General features: G+C 35.6%; 1 protein-coding gene across 1 annotated transcript; it reads left to right on the forward strand.

Moving 5' to 3' along the window:
* The first annotated feature begins 8,627 nt into the window (after positions 1–8,627).
* On the forward strand, positions 8,628–15,065 carry LOC133730949 (MLO-like protein 6). The gene is made up of 15 exons (XM_062158445.1): positions 8,628–8,987; positions 9,104–9,161; positions 9,251–9,501; positions 10,182–10,298; positions 10,391–10,451; positions 10,882–10,970; positions 12,438–12,512; positions 12,739–12,833; positions 12,944–12,993; positions 13,168–13,208; positions 13,320–13,493; positions 13,619–13,654; positions 13,778–13,845; positions 13,949–14,009; positions 14,320–15,065. The coding sequence occupies exons 1-15, from the start codon at positions 8,865–8,867 to the stop codon at positions 14,791–14,793; spliced, it is 1,773 nt and encodes a 590-aa protein (XP_062014429.1). The 5' UTR covers positions 8,628–8,864; the 3' UTR covers positions 14,794–15,065.
* Positions 15,066–17,708: the final 2,643 nt, after the last annotated feature.

Genomic DNA, 17,708 nt, shown 5'->3' on the forward strand with positions numbered 1-17,708 from the left:
GCGGCAGTTGCCATTGTATATATTGAAGAATATAATTAAGCTTTTGAAGATGGGTTGTATCTTTAAACTTTCTGTTGTATAATTTTATTTAATAGAATTTTTTTTTTTTAATTTTTTTGGAAAGAAACCCACAGTTATATCATCTGTGTGTAGGATGCTGTCTGTGTGAAACATTAATGCTACAGTGCAATTAAATGTTTGTAAATTTGGAAGTTAATATAATTGGGATTCATATGGGACCCACCTAATATAGCTCACACGGACAAGCTTTCCGTGTGAAAATGATTTAGCAACGCTCGCAACACGTACAAATTGTGAATCCGTGACTGTACTGTGTGAAAATGCCCATACACACAGACTTCCGTGTGTATTTCAATGTATTCACACAGAATCCATCCGTGTGAAAGTACCTGTTTTTCTAGTAGTGTTTTGTACGTTTAGATCCCCTAGATCTAGAGGAAGGACCTATTCTCTAATGGTCCATTGAAACTACAATTATCAGGACAATTAATGGCTGTGAGACTGACTTTCAGTATTAGTTTGCATGGTACCAGTTTTGGTGAACAACCATTCTAGACTTTTTCCTGGTTGTCGGAAAAACGCAACCCATTGGAGTGAATAAAAAGTTACGTAGCTTCACAATTAAATGAACCAAACTATCAAAAAGCAGATGAAACCATGGCTTCAACAATTGTGAAATGAATACTACCTCAACAAGGAGGTTAATATTGGAAATTTTGATAAACATTTGGATTCACATTTGCTAGGGTGTGGACGTACTCAAACTTGAGGAGCCTTAGAAATGAATAATTCAACAAAAAAAAAAAAAAAAAAAGGGAAGAAGAAGATGAACAAATAGATTCAAACCGTGTTTTTTTTGTTTTTCGAGTATGAAAGAAGATGTATATAGTGTTCATAAACTATGAACAATAGGGTGGTATACAATTGGACCACTTCGATCTATTGGATTCATTTTCATTCTAAATAATCTGATAAGTGCTTCTTGGATGGTCACGCCTTTAGGAATCTGCATTTTACGTAGCATCTCCCAAACAAGCTAGAAATTGGCATATAGCAATACTTTCGTCAAGTATTCTAACGTTTTTATATCGAATTTTTTTTTTTTTTCTTTTAGACTCAATTCCTCTACGATCCCTCGAGTGTAATTTACTATTTTTGGCGATCAGTCTCAGTTTGGCATGCTACTTGTCAAATCGGTTCCATCCTTCCCCGTAAGGTATTGGAGAGAAGTGACGACCACAAAGAGCTCGATCCCACCACTTCACTCATCAGCATTTGCAAAGTGGATGCAGAAAGATGGAAAATCGAAGAGGGAGATGGCGACACCCTTCTGGAGAAACTCTTGCCATGCGAAATACAGCCGCAAACACTTAGGTGAACTCTAGGGAAAAATTATCTAATAATTCCTTTCACTGCTACTTTATAATTACAATCTTTCAAATTTAGTTCGGTATGTATTTTTGACGTTACATATGCCTAATGTGGGGCTGCTAGCCAAGCTATTAACAAGATCAACAAGAAAAAGTCACCTCAAAATTAGGTCAAAGCTCTAAAAATTTCGACTTTTATTGCCTCTTTACGGTCATTTCACTGATTTGTATACAAAGGTTTCTAATCGATATGTATGGATGAACCTAGACGTATGGTGCATTGGTTAGAGACTCCTTCAGTTTTCATCTTGCCATTTTCTACACTCTAACTGAAATTCAGAACTATGGTGGCTTATGATTCTATGGCAGATTGATATAACGTACCGTCACTCTAATACATGCACAATGCATGTTGAAACTCTCGTTCTACGTAAGGTCCTACCCGTCTACTAAGATAGAAATCGTTTCCCGGCGGCCAAAGTTTATGTCATGATTGAAAATTAGTAAACGGAATGTTTTGAGATCAAATTGTTCTGGTGCATCTCATGAATGCTAATTTGTGAACATCCAATCCAATTGGAAATAATGGTCACCAAAAGCCTAAACGATTTATTGCATGGTCCAAACTCCAAAGGACCCCAACTAGAATCTTCTTATGTTCATATCTGTCATGGGAATCGGCTTTTCCACTGTGTTTTCAGTAAGTTTCACACTAGAATTTTTGGTTCTTCTTTTATAAGTTTTAGACCCTCTTCCTTAAGAAATTTAGTGGAAGACTGGGTGATTACTTCATTTTTTTTTCTTGTTTCTTTTTTTCTTTTGTCTAAAGGAGTACAACTCAGAAGGAATGAAGGATGAAGAGCTGACACACAAAAAAAAAAAAAATTAAATGAAATAGTCCGTATTTCAATTTACAGTACTAGACCTTTCAAAAAAAAATTTACAGTACTAGAAAGTTTGTCTAATCAAACACATTTACCAGTAACACCTACAAAGTGAGTTAAAATGAGGGCTACATTTTACTTCCCAATATTATGACGTAGGTGGGTAATCGACATAACTTAAATGATAACAAATAACAAATAAGCACGAACATCATCTATATAACCAGTAGCTCGATCTTCAATGACTATAGATTTATTCGGCTTCAATTGCAGAGGCTTGACGTAAAGTGACCCCCAAAAACTAACTCGTGCATATGGCGGGGATTGTTCAAGTGTAAAACAATCAACATTCCAAGGAGATGGACTAATTTTATCCAGCAGATTGAACTGATTTTACTCTTAACTCTTGCCGAACTAATTCATCAATTATCTATAAGGCTAAAGTCTGTTTAGTCCATGTGCTATGCCTCTCTCATCGTTTCAGTCCCTGACATTCCAATTTAATCTGAAAAGTTCCTGAGGTCTCAATTTCCGTCTAATAGATCATTTCCACGGGAAATTAGGAATTCGCCTTGGGTGAAATGTCCAATATACCCTTCAGTTATTTCTTTTTTCTTTTTTTTCCTTTTTAATTTCTTTTTTTCCTTTTTTTCTTTTTCCTTTTTAATTTCTTTTTTTCTTTTTTCTTTTTCCTTTTTAATTTCATTTTTCCTTTTTTTATTTTTTTCCTTTTTCCATTTTAATTTCTTTTTTTTTTTCTTTTTTCTTTTTCCTTTTTAATTTCTTTTTTTTCTTGTTTCTTTTTTCTTTTTCCTTTTTAATTTCTTTTTTTTCTTTTTCCTTTTATTTTCCATTTTCCATTTAAAAATTTTTTTTTCTTTTTTCTTTTTTCTTTTTCCTTTTTTGTTTTTCTTTTTTTCCTTTTTCCATTTTAATTTCTTTTTTCTTTTTTCCTTTTTTTTTTCTTTTTTCCTTTTTATTTTTTTTTTTTCTTTTTCCTTTTTAATGACCATCGTATTCTGCTGCATCAGTAGCGCCACGTCGGCGAACCAATCCAGATCGACCCGAAACCCCAATTCTTGTTCTCCACGTCAGCGGTCATTTTTCTTTTCCATCACAATTCTTCTTCTTCACTTCCAGTTTTTGTCAACTTGGCCATCAAAAACCACCATTTCAACCAAACCCAAAATCCAAATCACCATTTTGAGCAAGACCCAAAAACCTCAGAGTTTGAAAAAATGGTAGTTTTCAGTGAAAAGTTAAAAAATGGTAATTTTCAGTGAAAAGTTTCCAAATTGAGGCTTGATGTGGAGAGAGAAAGTGGGATTTGAGTGGGAGAGAGAGAAGTAGGCTATGAAAACAAGAGGGGAGTGGTTTAGCGGCGAATTTCCGAGCTGATTGGGAAACAGATGGGTTGTGGAGTTTGATCGGAATGGGATTGATGGGTTGAGGAAGTAGAAAGTAGGCAAAACGAAAAAAAGAAAAAAGAATTTAAAAAGGAAAAAAAAATTAAAAAGGAACAAGAAAAAAAGAAGAAATAGCAAAAAAGAAATTAAAAAGGAAAAAAAGAAATTAAAAAGAAAAAAAGAAATGAAAAAGAAAAAAGAAAAAAAAATTAAAAAGGAAAAAAATGAAAAAAAAAGAAATTAAAAAGGAAAAATGAAAAAAAAGGAAAAAAGAAATTAAAAAGGAAAAAGAAAAAAGAAAAAAAAATTAAAATGGAAAAAGGAAAAAAAAAAAAGGAAAAATGAAATTAAAAAGGAAAAAGAAAAAAGAAAAAAAGAAATTAAAAAGGAAAAAGAAAAAAAGGAAAAAAATAAATTAAAAAGGAAAAAAAAAGAAAAAAGAAATAACTGAGGGGTATATTGGACATTTCACCCAAGGCCAATTCCTAATTTCCCGCGGAAATGACCTATTAGACGGAAATTAAGACCTCAGGGACTTTTCAGATTAAATTGGAATGTCAGGGACTGAAACGATGAGAGAGACATAGTACAGGGACTAAACATACTTTAGCCCTTATCTATAATACTATTAAGAGAAGAGGTGTTATTAACCAAAATCGAAAATTTTGACAAAAGTGATCCTAAAATGTAAAAAAATTATGTAAATTCATTAAATCACAAAGTCTATTATGATAATTATAAAATATATTTTTATTTTAAAAAATAAATAGAAACATATCCCACAGCCAACTTTTCTCTCTCACTATGTTCTCTCTGCAATAATCATTTTCTTCTATTTGCCATTGTTTTTTAGAATGGTTTTCTTCCATCATCTTTTCTTTCTTATTTTCTACAAAAAAAAAAAAAATCTGCACAGGCAAAACATATGTGGAGGAAAGCTAGCTATCTGATTAAGTACTCAGGTGTCGTCGGGGTTGTATACTTGTATTTGTATGTATACGTGTATGTGTGTGTGTGTGTGCGCGTATCTTTCTACAATAAGGACCTCCTTAGATTTTAAAATCTAAGGATTTTCTTGAATTGACTCACTTTTCGATCGCATATCCACATCTCGACCGTTCAGTTTGTAGGTCCTAATGTATAGATCACTTATGCAAATTTTCAGCCAAATTGATGATCGTTAAGGTATCGAACTAGATTAAATCAATGAACGAACCAAATCTGTCCAACCTGAACGGTTTGTGTTTATATTTGTAAATCACAGTTTTGAATACCTTAATGATTATCAATTTGGCTGAAAATTTGCAGAGATGATCTACTCATATATATCTAAAAACTGAAAGGTTAAGATGTAGATATGCGCTCGAAAAATGGGTATATCAAGGAAATCCTTAGATATTAATATCTAAGGACCTCTTTAGCAGAGAAGAACTGTATGTGTGTGTGTGTGTGTGTGTGTGTGTGTAGGGCCCTTCTAGTGAGGGATCCATTTTTTTTTCAATTTTAAGGGATCCCTTATTAGACCCAGTTTTCGATCACATATTGAGATCTTGACCGTTCAATTTTTAGGTCTATATGAGTAGATCACTTATGCAAATTTTCAATCAAATTGATAATCGTTAAGGCATTTATAATTGTGATTTACAATTATAAGCATAAATGGTTCAGGTTGGATAGATTCAGTTCGTCCATTGATTTAATATAGTTTGATACCTTAACGGTCATCAACTTAGCTAAAAATTTGTAGAAGTGATCTATACATTAGGACCTAAAAACCGAACAGTCGATATGCCGAAATGTGATCGAAAAGTGGGTCCCACAAGGTATGACAAAAAAATAGATCCCTTAGTGGAAGGGTCATGTGTGTGTGTGTGTGTCATTTCGTGTCTAATTACATCAGTGACTTTGGTCTAAGTTAACATATGATTAGAGATTTAGAGTAGGACTAAATACTGTTTATTCCTTGAGCTTTTGACCATAAAACACTTCAGTCCCTGGCCTTTTAATTTCACACGTTTAGTCCTTGTACTTCAAAATTTCGGACCAATAGGTCCTTGTCGTCTAAAATCTCAGTTAAGTCGCGGCAAAATGTCTATTATGCCCTCAGTTTTTTTTTTAATAAATTTATTCATTTCCCTTTTTTTATTTATTCTTTTTTCTTTTTTTTATTCTTTTTTTTCTTTTTCTTTCTTTTTATCTCTTCTCCTCCACCCCCTACGACCTCCTTTCTTTTTATCCCTAAACAGATGCCCTTCAGTCGATTCCTCACGCCCCGGCGTCATGGCTCCTCGTGGTTCAGCTGCTGCCACAGCTGGAATGCGCAGCCGTCGTATCGGTGGAGGCAAGAACTCCATCTCCGGAGGCATGGGCGGCAGCGGCGGTGGCTCTAGTGCCGGAAACAACATACTCAGGTTCTACACCGACGATGCTCCTGGCTTAAAGATCTCCCCCACCGTCATGCTCGTCATGAGCCTCTGCTTCATCGGCTTCATCACTGCCCTCCACGTCTTCGGCAAGCTCTACCTCCACCGATCCACCGGCGGAGCTTAAATTTCGGATCTTAACACGGATCGTTCTGGATCCGGAGTTATTTGGAGAGTAATCGGTAATTTCAATCGACTATTTGGAGGCTTTGATCTTCTTTTTGTTGATATTCATAATTCGTTTTAGCTCTTAAAAGATCCGATCAGATTTGTGTACGGGTCAGATTTGGTGAATTGGGGATGAATTGAAGGGTGGGGTTTGGAATTTGGGGGGTTTTTGAGAGTGGTGGATGTAGATGGATGAAGGTGTGAGATCTGTTGGCCCTTCTGGGGTGTTGGTGAAGAATAGGAATTCTTCGGGGTGTTTAATTTTGTGAGGAAGAAGCCTGGTTAGTGGAGGTGTTGGTTCTTCGAGTTCTCGGAAGGTTTTCGAATCGAAGAAGGAGAAGAGGAGGTCGAGGTTGGTGATGAGTAATTCAGGGTCGAGTGATGAGCTATTGATGCCGAGGAGGAAAGTTGGGCCGGAGACTATTCAGGTTTGTAATGGTTTGGACAAGGGCATTGTGGAAGGGGGCGGAATGGTTCCGAAGAGGGAGAGACTGGAGCATGGTAGGCGGAATGAGGATGGTATGATTGGTACAAATTATTTGGATGTGGTGAAGGAGAACTAATTTGGAGGTGTTTGAGTTCAATGAGTACGATGGGATTGAGAGAGGAAGGAAGAATCATGAAGGAACAAACAGAAAGAAAGAAAGGGAAAAAAAAAATTCCTTTTCTAAAAAAATAAAATAATTAATTAATTAAAAAAAAAAACTGAGGGCATAATAGACATTTGCCGCGACTTAACTGAGATTTTAGATGACAAGGACCTATTGGTCCGAAATTTTGAAGTACAATGACTAAACGTATGAAATTATAAGGCCAGGAACTGAAGTGTTTTATGGTCAAAAGCTCAAGGACTAAATAGTATTTAGTCATTTAGAGTATTTTATATGAAATATAACAATCAAATACACACATATTTAAGCTATATATGGTAGTATAAAGAGTGTACCCTAAGTAATTTTCTCCATTTCAGAAGGAAGAAAATGCTTCAATGTCCTTTAGATTTGGAAAAAGAATTTTCTAGATGCCCATTTATGCAGATTAAGAAATCAAAAATAAATAATTTAGAACAATCAAAAATGGTAGGCGTAAATATAATCAGAAGAATTAAGGTTTCCACATCGAAGAAAAATTGTGAGATACGTTTTACCTTTCTGGATTGTTAATCACTGCAGTTTGTAGCTACAGAAAGTTATAATTAATTCCAAATTTCCAAAAAAAAAATGTTAAAATTCTATGTAGGACAATCAACGAACCAAGTCAATTGTTGCATATAATAACTTTATTACGTGTGCATTATTGACTTGTTACTTGTTTTATGAATTCTTAAATTCCTTGTCACCCTCATTCCGTCAAATCTGTATCCCTAATGAAATGGCTCTATCTTATTGGAGCTTTCTGGGTAGTTTTTACTTTTTAGCTAGGGGCCACATTTCTATTTCTTGTTAGGTTAGGTTTATGTGGTACTTAATATTATCGCATGGAATTGGGACATACCCTTTCATATTTTGACCACAGCTAACTTCAGTTAATAACCGTTGGATTGGCGATCCAAGGGCTGGGAGAGAACAAGAATGAATGACTTTGGAATTCTTCAGCTTGAGGAAAATTTTGAAGCAAAGTGTTGACTCAAGACGTGATTAACGGTGAGCTAATTGTAAATACAATAATACTTGGTCATCAACTCTGTTTATTATATTGCACTCATCATTTGATTTGCAAGAACACATACCGTAGCGTATTTTTCTTTTTGAATAAATGGAGAGGAAGTATCAAACTTGAGAATTTGACAAAACTTTGTAATAGTGAAATGTCTTATCACTACACTAAATGCTAGTTGGTCCAAGTATTTTATTGATTAAAAAAAAAAAAAGATAATACAAATAAATGATTCTTGTAGTTTGTAAAAAAATTTCTTTGATTTATATAATTTTAATATTTCATCGTGAATATCTCAGAGTAACAAATCAAAATGATGGAAAAAGAAATAAAATGCTTTTGAATTATAACACCAAAGAGATGTGAGGCCCAAAAAAGTATTACGGTTAAATTTATAAAGGCCCAAAAAAGCTTACTAAATTCAAAAGCCCGAATTTATTTTTATAAAATAAAAAAAAGTACTACCACATCATCATTTAGTGGACGAAAGCTAATTACCAATCCAGTTTAGTCTTGCAATACGTACTCCAGGGATTAATTAATCGATTAAGCTAGGGTTTACATGCAATTATTATTCAGTCAGAGAAAACTGTTTGAAAATTTGATCAAGTAGTCAAGGACTCGTTCAAGTCCCTCTCTCTATTCTCAAAAAAAAAAAAAAAAAAAAAAAAAGTCCCTCTCTCTTCAAGTCCAACCGCGTCCCAAAAGTCAAAATGTTCCACTGAAGTCCTTTCCATTTTTCGTTCCTTGAGTTCATCATTTGCTCCCTTATAACTCCTGCAACCTCAACATTTCATCCATCATCCTCACCCTTCCCTCTCTTTCTCTCCCTCTGTCTAGCTTTCTCTCTATTTCCCTATTTTGCTCTGTTGGAGTTCTTCATTTCATATGTTGAGGCTATTTCATTTCAATTGGGAAAGCTGATTGGAACCATAAATGGCGGCATCAACCTCCGGAAGATCGTTGGAGCAAACGCCGACATGGGCCGTCGCCGTCGTCTGTTTTGTTTTGGTTCTAGTCTCAATCATCATCGAATTATGTATCGAACTTATAGCAAAGGTACGCAACTAAACCAAATCCGGAACTGTTCAAATCTCCAAATTAATGGGTATTTTTAATTACCAACCTCTCCCCGTGGTCATAAAACTGAAAATCTTGCACCAATTTTTGTGCAGTGGTTGAAGAGGAAACACAAACGAGCTCTTTACGAAGCTCTAGAAAAGATCAAATCAGGTACAACACAACCCTTTAATTTCATCATACTTCAAAATTCAAACCTTGAACGTTCATCAAAGATTGAGTTTCTAATTTGATGGGTGCAGAGCTTATGCTATTGGGGTTTATATCGCTGCTGCTGACGGTGGGGCAAGGTCCGATATCGAACATATGCATATCGCAGAAAGTGGGAAGCACGTGGCATCCGTGTAGCCCGGAGGAGGAGGCTAAGATCGTGAAAGAAGAAGATGTTGAAAGCCCGAGTAGGAAACTGCTGGCGGCGTTTGAATCTGGTTATGGAGGTGGAAGCGCACGCCGCGTTTTGGCGGCTGCTGGCACCGACAAATGTGCAGCCAAGGTATGAATGCATGTCGACCACTTAAAATAATTATCTTGTATTTTGTAAAGTAAAGAAATATCTTAGTACGTATTCCATGTCATTGTTTTCTTTCTCTTTCATTTGTTTGTACATGAACAAAAAGCAAATAATTCCTTAATTACCTTTTTGTGTGTGCACCTGATTAAAGAGATAGCAATTGTCATCTAGCATGCATTGTCTGTCATTAGATTCATAGTATCATATCAGACAAAAACATGGATTTTTCATGCAAATAAACATCTTTTAATTGTTAGGGAACTGAATCAAAGTTGGTTTTTCCAACTTCCAAGATTACCCAAGTTGGTCATCTTCTTTGGGTATCTTAGTAAAATGTAAAGAAATGTGCAAATATTTGGGAAGAAAAACTTGATAGTTTGATCCTTTTATTCAGTCCTATAAACTGGATTGAACTGGTATATGTTTACCGAATTATTTACTGTTTTGTGCAATTAGGACGTCTACCGCTAATTAATTATATTAACATGTAGTTTGGAAGTTCTTTTCATCACTTATTTGTAAGGCGTTTGACATATGATTAATTAAAGATATGCTTCTCAAATATTTATCTGTAATTTCTGTAATTTGATGTACATTTTCTTAGCTCTATATTGATCGGTCAAAGCGGTAAAAAGATATTTTCTATTTATTTGAACTTGCAGGGAAAAGTTCCATTCATATCTGCGGATGGTATTCATCAACTGCATATATTTATCTTCGTCTTGGCTGTTTTCCACGTACTCTATTGCATTCTCACTATGGCTTTAGGAAGAGCCAAGGTACGTAATTTCCCAGCAAGTTACAAATCTCGTCCTTTATTACTTAAACTAGTATTATATGGTTAATGATGACTATTTGGTGATGAGTTCAGATGAGAAGTTGGAAGAGGTGGGAAAAAGAAACAAGAACGGCTGAATATCAATTTTCACACGGTTAGTACTATTGCTTATTAATCTCCAAGAAAAATTCTTACCTACGGCAACCGCACTGGCCAATCAAAACCCACCAAAATTTATATTTATTTCGAAATTGTCCCTGATTTTTAAAGTGAAATACCTAAAATACCTCTTGTTAAGAACCTGATTGGCCAACCCGTACCACGTGTCCCTTACGTCGGCCGTACACAAGACTTTCTCAATCTCCAATAGCCACTGTTATGCATGCAATAATATTTAAAAAGAAACATATTTGTTAATTATTTAAGGTATACACTAATCAATTAGTGTTGTAGTTTACAAACTTACGTTTTAAATTACAGTAAAAAAAGACATAAATGGTTGAAAACAACATGTAGAGTCATACCAATTTGACAATAATTTATAAAGTATATGGATTAATAGTGAGCTTTTGTGTGTATGATAGATCCAGAGCGGTTCAGATTTGCAAGGGACACATCTTTTGGGAGAAGACATTTAAGTTACTGGACCAAAACACCTTTTCTCATGTGGATTGTAAGAACTTCTTCCTCCTTTAACTTTAATATTTTGTCTCAATATATAATCTATTCATGTTATATCATCATAGTTATCATCAATTACATAAAATTTTTGTTTGGATGCTGCATTTGGTTGCAGAATAAGTCCTAAATAGTTTTGAGCCAAAAGAAAATAATCACACGCATTTTGGTCATGCAAGTGTTTCCATGTTCTTGTCAAACAACTTTAATAATTGTTTGTTGGGTGGCAATCATTTTAAATCAAAAGTAAAATAATCCCTTGTCATGATTTCAGTAGCGCTAGCTAGATAGTCCAAGGAAATAAATCCTTTTCACATATATATAGATGAACACAAAGGGTCCCAAGCATTCGTTCATTCAATCACGTAACACAAATGAAGAATTTCTTAGAAAGAATAAGACAAAAATAGTTGATCGATCTAAAGTAAGCATTTGATTGAGATGTTAAGGTTTATAGCTCCCATGGTAGAGTACTTTATATATCCACATGTTGTAATCAAAGAGAGTTGACTCTTTAGCCTATGAAAATGGCTCCACGTTCCTACTTATTTGTCAAATTAATTATAAGACAAGAAATTAACGGTGCCCGTTAGAGTGAAGGCTCCTAAAACCCTTAATTCTATAATTGATATATTAGGAAATTATTTGATCGGATGCCATTAGTCTACGAGAGAGTGACGGCTTTGGTATATAGGCTGTATTATTATAATTACGATATTAAGTGGAAGGTACAAGGCGAAGATTCCATCGGCTAAGTACAAAAGCAATCTCTTTGAAAAGTGTTTTTCTTAACAGTAGTGGGAAAGCGCTTTCTGCCCCTTTTGCGGGGTGGCAAGAAAACAGGGTCAATGCATATAAATGATCTGAACTTCTCAAAGTTCTCAGCTCGATGGCTCTGGCTTTTGAATTCAACACGAGACTCCCAAAACACTTCTAGACATTCCCAGAAAATCAAAACCCTAATTCGAAGAAGCTTCTGAGAAAAAAGAAAACGATGAGATTTCCCGATACAACCTCCACGGGTAGAAACCTCCATTGTTGAGTCAGTCAAAAGGTTAAGGACCTTAAGAACTAAGACCCAGATTTAATAACAATTGGTCTAGATCATAATTACCAACAATATTTGTACCAGTGATTGACCGAAGAGTACAGTGACGGTACAGGAATGGCACTTGAGATAAGGAAAGGATCGTGCCCGGGACAAATTCCTCTTTTCTATTTGTCTGACTTTCTCCTTGGGACACCTTATTTGATTTTCTAATTTCATGAGGTGTTGAGAATTGAGATGAAGATATTCATGTCGATCATCAGCTCAATAATATATTTTTGTTGTGTTTCATTTTCTTATACTTCTCTTTCATACCGTTGACCTTTTGCTTCGTTTTATATATGACCTTATTCATATTTCCATTTATATAATTTGATTTATTTAGCTTATTTATTTTTGTATTATTTATTGCAGGTTTGTTTTTTCAGACAATTTGTTAGATCAGTTCCCAAAGTTGATTACTTGACCTTGCGGCACGGGTTTATCATGGTAAGCATATTACAAAGGTTTTGATTATTTATTTATTTATTATTATTATTTTATTTTTTTTGAAAATATGTGTAATGTTATACGTAATCTTTCTGATAAATTTAACATAGCAACTTAGGGTTTTTGAGTCACGAGAATTTACTGATAACATACAGATGCATGTGACTGAGATAATAAATATGATACACATGAGTTGGTAAAATAATTATTGGACATAATATTTCAGGCACATTTGGCACCTCAAAGCCACCAAAAATTCAATTTCCAAAAGTACATAAACAGATCACTCGAAGAGGATTTCAAGGTGGTAGTGGGAATCAGGTTAGTATTTTTGTTCATTTCTTTTCTTACAATAGAAACTTAATTGTTATTAGTTGTCAAATTATTTCTATAATTTTTAGTTGACAACATCTTTGTTCTTCACCTTTCAGCCCTCCAATTTGGGGTTTTGCCGTGGTCTTTCTACTCTTTAATACTCATGGTGAGTAATAACTAATCTATAAAAGATGTATTTCTACTCGATCTTTGTGTGATCAGTAAATTAAATTTACATGCATTTAAACAAGTACATACTTATATGGTGGTAGTAATTCTCGTTAGTAATGCTTCCTACATTATTTTTTGACCGAGTACTCCTGGAATTTCTTTTGGGCAGGCTGGTATTCTTATCTTTGGCTACCCTTTATCCCACTAATTGTAAGCGAAATCACTTCATTCTCACATATCCTCTAATTGAGTTCACAAAATTGCAACATATTACATATGTATAGATCTAACTGGCTGATGATTTTACTTGAATAAATGCAGATCATTCTATTAGTGGGAACCAAGCTACAAGTGATCATAACCAAAATGGGTCTTAGAATCCAAGAAAGAGGAGAAGTTGTGAAGGGTACACCAGTTGTTCAACCTGGTGATGACCTCTTCTGGTTTAACCGCCCTCGCCTCATTCTCTACCTCATCAACTTCGTTCTCTTTCAGGTACCTTAACAACTAATTCAATGTTAATAAATTGAACCTTGAAAATGTGAACTTATTAATAATGTGAGATTACAGTTAATTATGTGAGATTAATTTGGTTTTTTTATGTATTCTATCAATTGCAGAATGCCTTCCAACTTGCGTTCTTTGCATGGAGTTGGGTAAGCTAATTACTTTCTTTGGTCTTTCGTTAATTACTTGACGCTCAGGTTATTTAAGCATTTAAATGAAAGAATATGGTGTAGTAATATTGACCTATATTTCTTCTTTTTCATTACTTTCAGTATGAATTTTCTTTGAAATCTTGCTTTCACGAGCATACTGAGGATATCATCATCAGAGTTTCAATGGGGTGAGTCTCACTTACATGGCCTTATAATAAGCATTTTTGATTTCCTAGCCTTAACATAAAAATGCATGTGTTCTAACACAAACAATCATTGTGGATATTTCAGGGTCCTCATACAAATTCTCTGCAGTTATGTCACTCTCCCACTTTATGCCCTTGTCACACAGGTCAGATTTATTATAATACATGTTATATTGCTAATTACATAAAATATAGTACATGTTTCATGTATATTTATATTATGCATGAAGAAGGTTCGATCACTAGTCAAAAGTTCAACACCTATATTGTCAAACTATGATCTTAATTATTGATCAATATGAACCAAATCAAAATATATAATCTTAATACTTAGTCTCAAGTTCTCAACAAAACGATATTATACACGTTTGGCATAATATAAATTCTAAATAGAAAGTTTCAAAAAAAAAAAATCTAAATAGAAATTGACCATATTTTATGCTTTGACATGAGCAGATGGGCTCTACTATGAAACCAACAATATTCAACGAGAGAGTAGCCACAGCTCTACGCAACTGGCATCACACGGCTAAGAAGCACATCAAACACAACAAAGGCTCCGTAACCCCAATGTCTAGCCGACCAGGCACTCCATCCCACCATGCTTCCCCCATCCACCTCCTCCGGCATTACCGCAGCGAGGTGGACAGCTTCCACACATCACCGAGAAGATCAAACTTTGACGTTGAACGTTATGAAACCGACTCACCCTCCCCCTCGCACCACCTCCACATAGATGGTTCGTTCTCTCACCAACACCAAGTCGAAGTAGGGAACATGGAACATGATCGGGTGGATGCCAACGAACCCAACTCGGTTCATGCGGCTCCCGCTAGCGTTAGAGGTTCGCAATCGACTCCCGCCCAACACGAAATTAATATTGGACCGCCCAAGGACTTTTCATTTGATAAGAGACAAGGTGCTGTATAAATATGTGGACATACACGTTGGACATTGAGTTGCATTGCCATTAGAGGTTGATGGTTACAGCGACCATGACGATGATGATTACAACCACGACGGCGATGCTATAATTGGAGACACTTGGATAGCCATAGATTTTGCATACCTTGTATATCTTCATTTACTTCTTTTCTCCTTTATTTACTTCAAAATTTGGCAGGAAATGGAGATGTATACTATAGTGAACAATTCAATTGTACTTTTACTACCACCAGTTGATCATTTGTTCTGTAAGTAAATGCCTCTAAACCCTACTTACCAAAAGTCACTCCCCAAAGCTAAAGTAATTACTCTCACCAAGTTTCCGGTTCCGGTCCTTGTTGAGTTGTTTCATTTGGACTGTTTTGTTGATGCAGCAGACCAAATGGTTGAATTCCAGCCGAAGACCATCAACAAATGGTTACTAGCGGATATGGCTAATCCTCAACATCGAATTGTGATCGAGTGTGTTCATACCCAAGAAACCAATTTTGCTGTCGTATTAAACCATGGAAAACAGTAGCTTTCTGTTTCAGAATTAAAGTCTGCTGCAAAACGACAATCACTGCCTTCAGTCCCTGTTTTTATTTACTTCAAAATTTGGCAGGAAATGGAGATGTATAATATAGTGAACATTTCAATTGTACTTTTACTACCACCAGTTTGATCATTTGTTTTGTAAGTAAATGCCTCTAAACCCTACTTACCAAAAGTCACTCCCCAAAGCTAAAAGTAATTACTTTCACCAAGTTTCCGGTTCCGGTCCTTGTTTCATTTGGACTGTTTTGTTGATGCACCAAACCAATGGTTGAAATCCATCCGAAGACCGTCAACAAATGGTTATTGCTAGCGGATATGGCTAATCCTTAGGGGTGTAACTACGTAGGAGGTTGGTTAGCCCAACCCATAATTCTTTCAATATTTGATCGATTATAAGTGCTAACATTTCTCATATTCATGTTTGGTTCAGTTGGCAAAGTCGTTGGTTATTTTCCTATTGACCTTAGTTCGAATCTTGTTGATAGCAATTAATGCTTGTTTTCTTAGTTGTTTTATCATTTTCCTCCCCCATTTTCTTCTTTTGTTCCTTTGTTATTTTTTTTTTCTCTTTCCCCATGAAGGGCTCCCTTCTTCAGTTCTTCTTTCCTGCTAAAATTTTCTTGCCTAATTTTTTTCTCTCTTTCCCGATTTTCTTACAACAATTTCTATTAACATTTCTTTACAATTTAGTCTCAAAATTTTTACAAGCATTATTGATGGGGAAAAAAAAAATCTTGGTAGCAAGCCTTAGATTAGCCCACCCCAAGTTTACATCCTGGATCCGCCGCGCCACTGCTAATCCTCAACATCGAATTGTGAGTGTGTTCATATCCAAGAAACCAATTTTGCTATCGTTTTAGACCATTGAAAACCGTAGCTTTCTATTTCAGAATTAAAGTCTGCTGCAAAACGACAATCACTGCCTTCAGTCCCTGGTTTTATTCTGTTTTCCAGCAGCTTCCTCCTCCTCTCCGCCCCTTGTTTTCTGTCTTACTGATTCAAATTCCATGTACCCTTCTGGGCCTTCTCTTTATATATATAGGACCCCATACGAATTCTCAATCACTAAGTTTTTCAAAGAGGCAAAACATAAAACAGGTCAGAGAGTGAAGCGATGGAGATAGTGTAGGGGTTGTTGGGCAAGCTGTGTCGGCGATGCTATGCGGTGTTGTGTCTGGGAGTGCTGGTTGTGTCGGTGACGGTGGCTCACTACGTCGGAGGGGCTATGGATCAGCCAAAGGAGCCTAGAGAGCGCAGCCGGCGCCGTCTTCGAGCTTTGAAGGGTCAGCTACTCAGCTCTTCGTCCCAGCGGAGGCTAGCTACTGAATCTGACTTTGCTTGTGCTTGATCTCACTGTGGCGGTGCATCTTCGGGAAAATTGCCGTGCGACAATGTTGTTAATTATTGGGCTAAATACTGTTTAGTACCCTGTGGTTTGAGTCCAAAATCAATTCAGTCCCTGAACTTTCAATTTCATCAAAAACACCCTCACACTATCATTTCTCATCCAATAGATCCTTCCGTCATGATTCCGTCAAATAGAGCCGTTAAGTAGCTGATGTGGCATGCCAACTTGGCACTGGTGGGGCCCACATGGCAGGCAAAATTCTAAAATTCTAAAATAAATTTCAGAATTGATTCTCTCTCTCCTAAAAAAAAAAATTCTCAAAAATTAAAATTAAAATTCTCTTCTTCTATTTAACACACTCAATTCTCAAATAGGCAAAAATAGAGAATAAAGCCGAGACAGAGGGATAAAGTTCAATCAAAACAACAGAAAGCAAGTTATTTGAGGTCAATTTCCAGAATTTAAGACACCTAAATAGCCAATAATAGAAAAGCAAAGCCAAAAACTTGAGGGATGAACAAAATCACAACACTTTACATTAACTTCTCTGAAATCTCTTATCACACCATATGATCGATGTACTTGAAACACATTAAGGACTAGTGAATCCATTGACTATATCACCAAGAATAGTGATCAATCTTCTACAAAATACCCCCACTTACAGAGAAAAACACTAATCAATCTCTACAGAGATCAAAGCAAAAGCAGCAACCCAGAGTGAAAATCAAGCACTGAACCTAAATCACTGTAGCTAGAGCAGACATATAGCAGCATTGCCACACAAGAAGAAAGCAAAGACCAAAAATTTCTTCAAGAAGCTGAAACCTCTAAGAACGCTATCAGAGCCAGAGCTGTAGTCAATGTTCTTGTACTTCTTGGTCATATTCGGAAACAAAATCCATCCCAACTTGTATATGCCTAACGATCTCTCAATTACACTGCTGAAAGGTCTCCGAAGCGGAAACGACTGGTTATGCCGCCATGGAATAGATTAAAGAGGGATGGAATCCGC

The sequence above is a fragment of the Rosa rugosa genome, chromosome 2, assembly GCF_958449725.1.
Source record: "Rosa rugosa chromosome 2, drRosRugo1.1, whole genome shotgun sequence".
Lineage (NCBI taxonomy): Eukaryota > Viridiplantae > Streptophyta > Magnoliopsida > Rosales > Rosaceae > Rosa > Rosa rugosa.

Excerpts from the sequence above, each read along its gene's own strand:
- LOC133730949 (XM_062158445.1), top strand. The coding sequence starts at position 8,865 with ATGGCGGCATCAACCTCCGGAAGATCGTTGGAGCAAACGCCGACATGG. Across the intron at positions 13,209-13,319 it reads TACCCTTTATCCCACTAATT|ATCATTCTATTAGTGGGAAC; the intron begins GTAAGCGAAATC and ends GAATAAATGCAG. Across the intron at positions 13,846-13,948 it reads ATCATCAGAGTTTCAATGGG|GGTCCTCATACAAATTCTCT; the intron begins GTGAGTCTCACT and ends TGGATATTTCAG.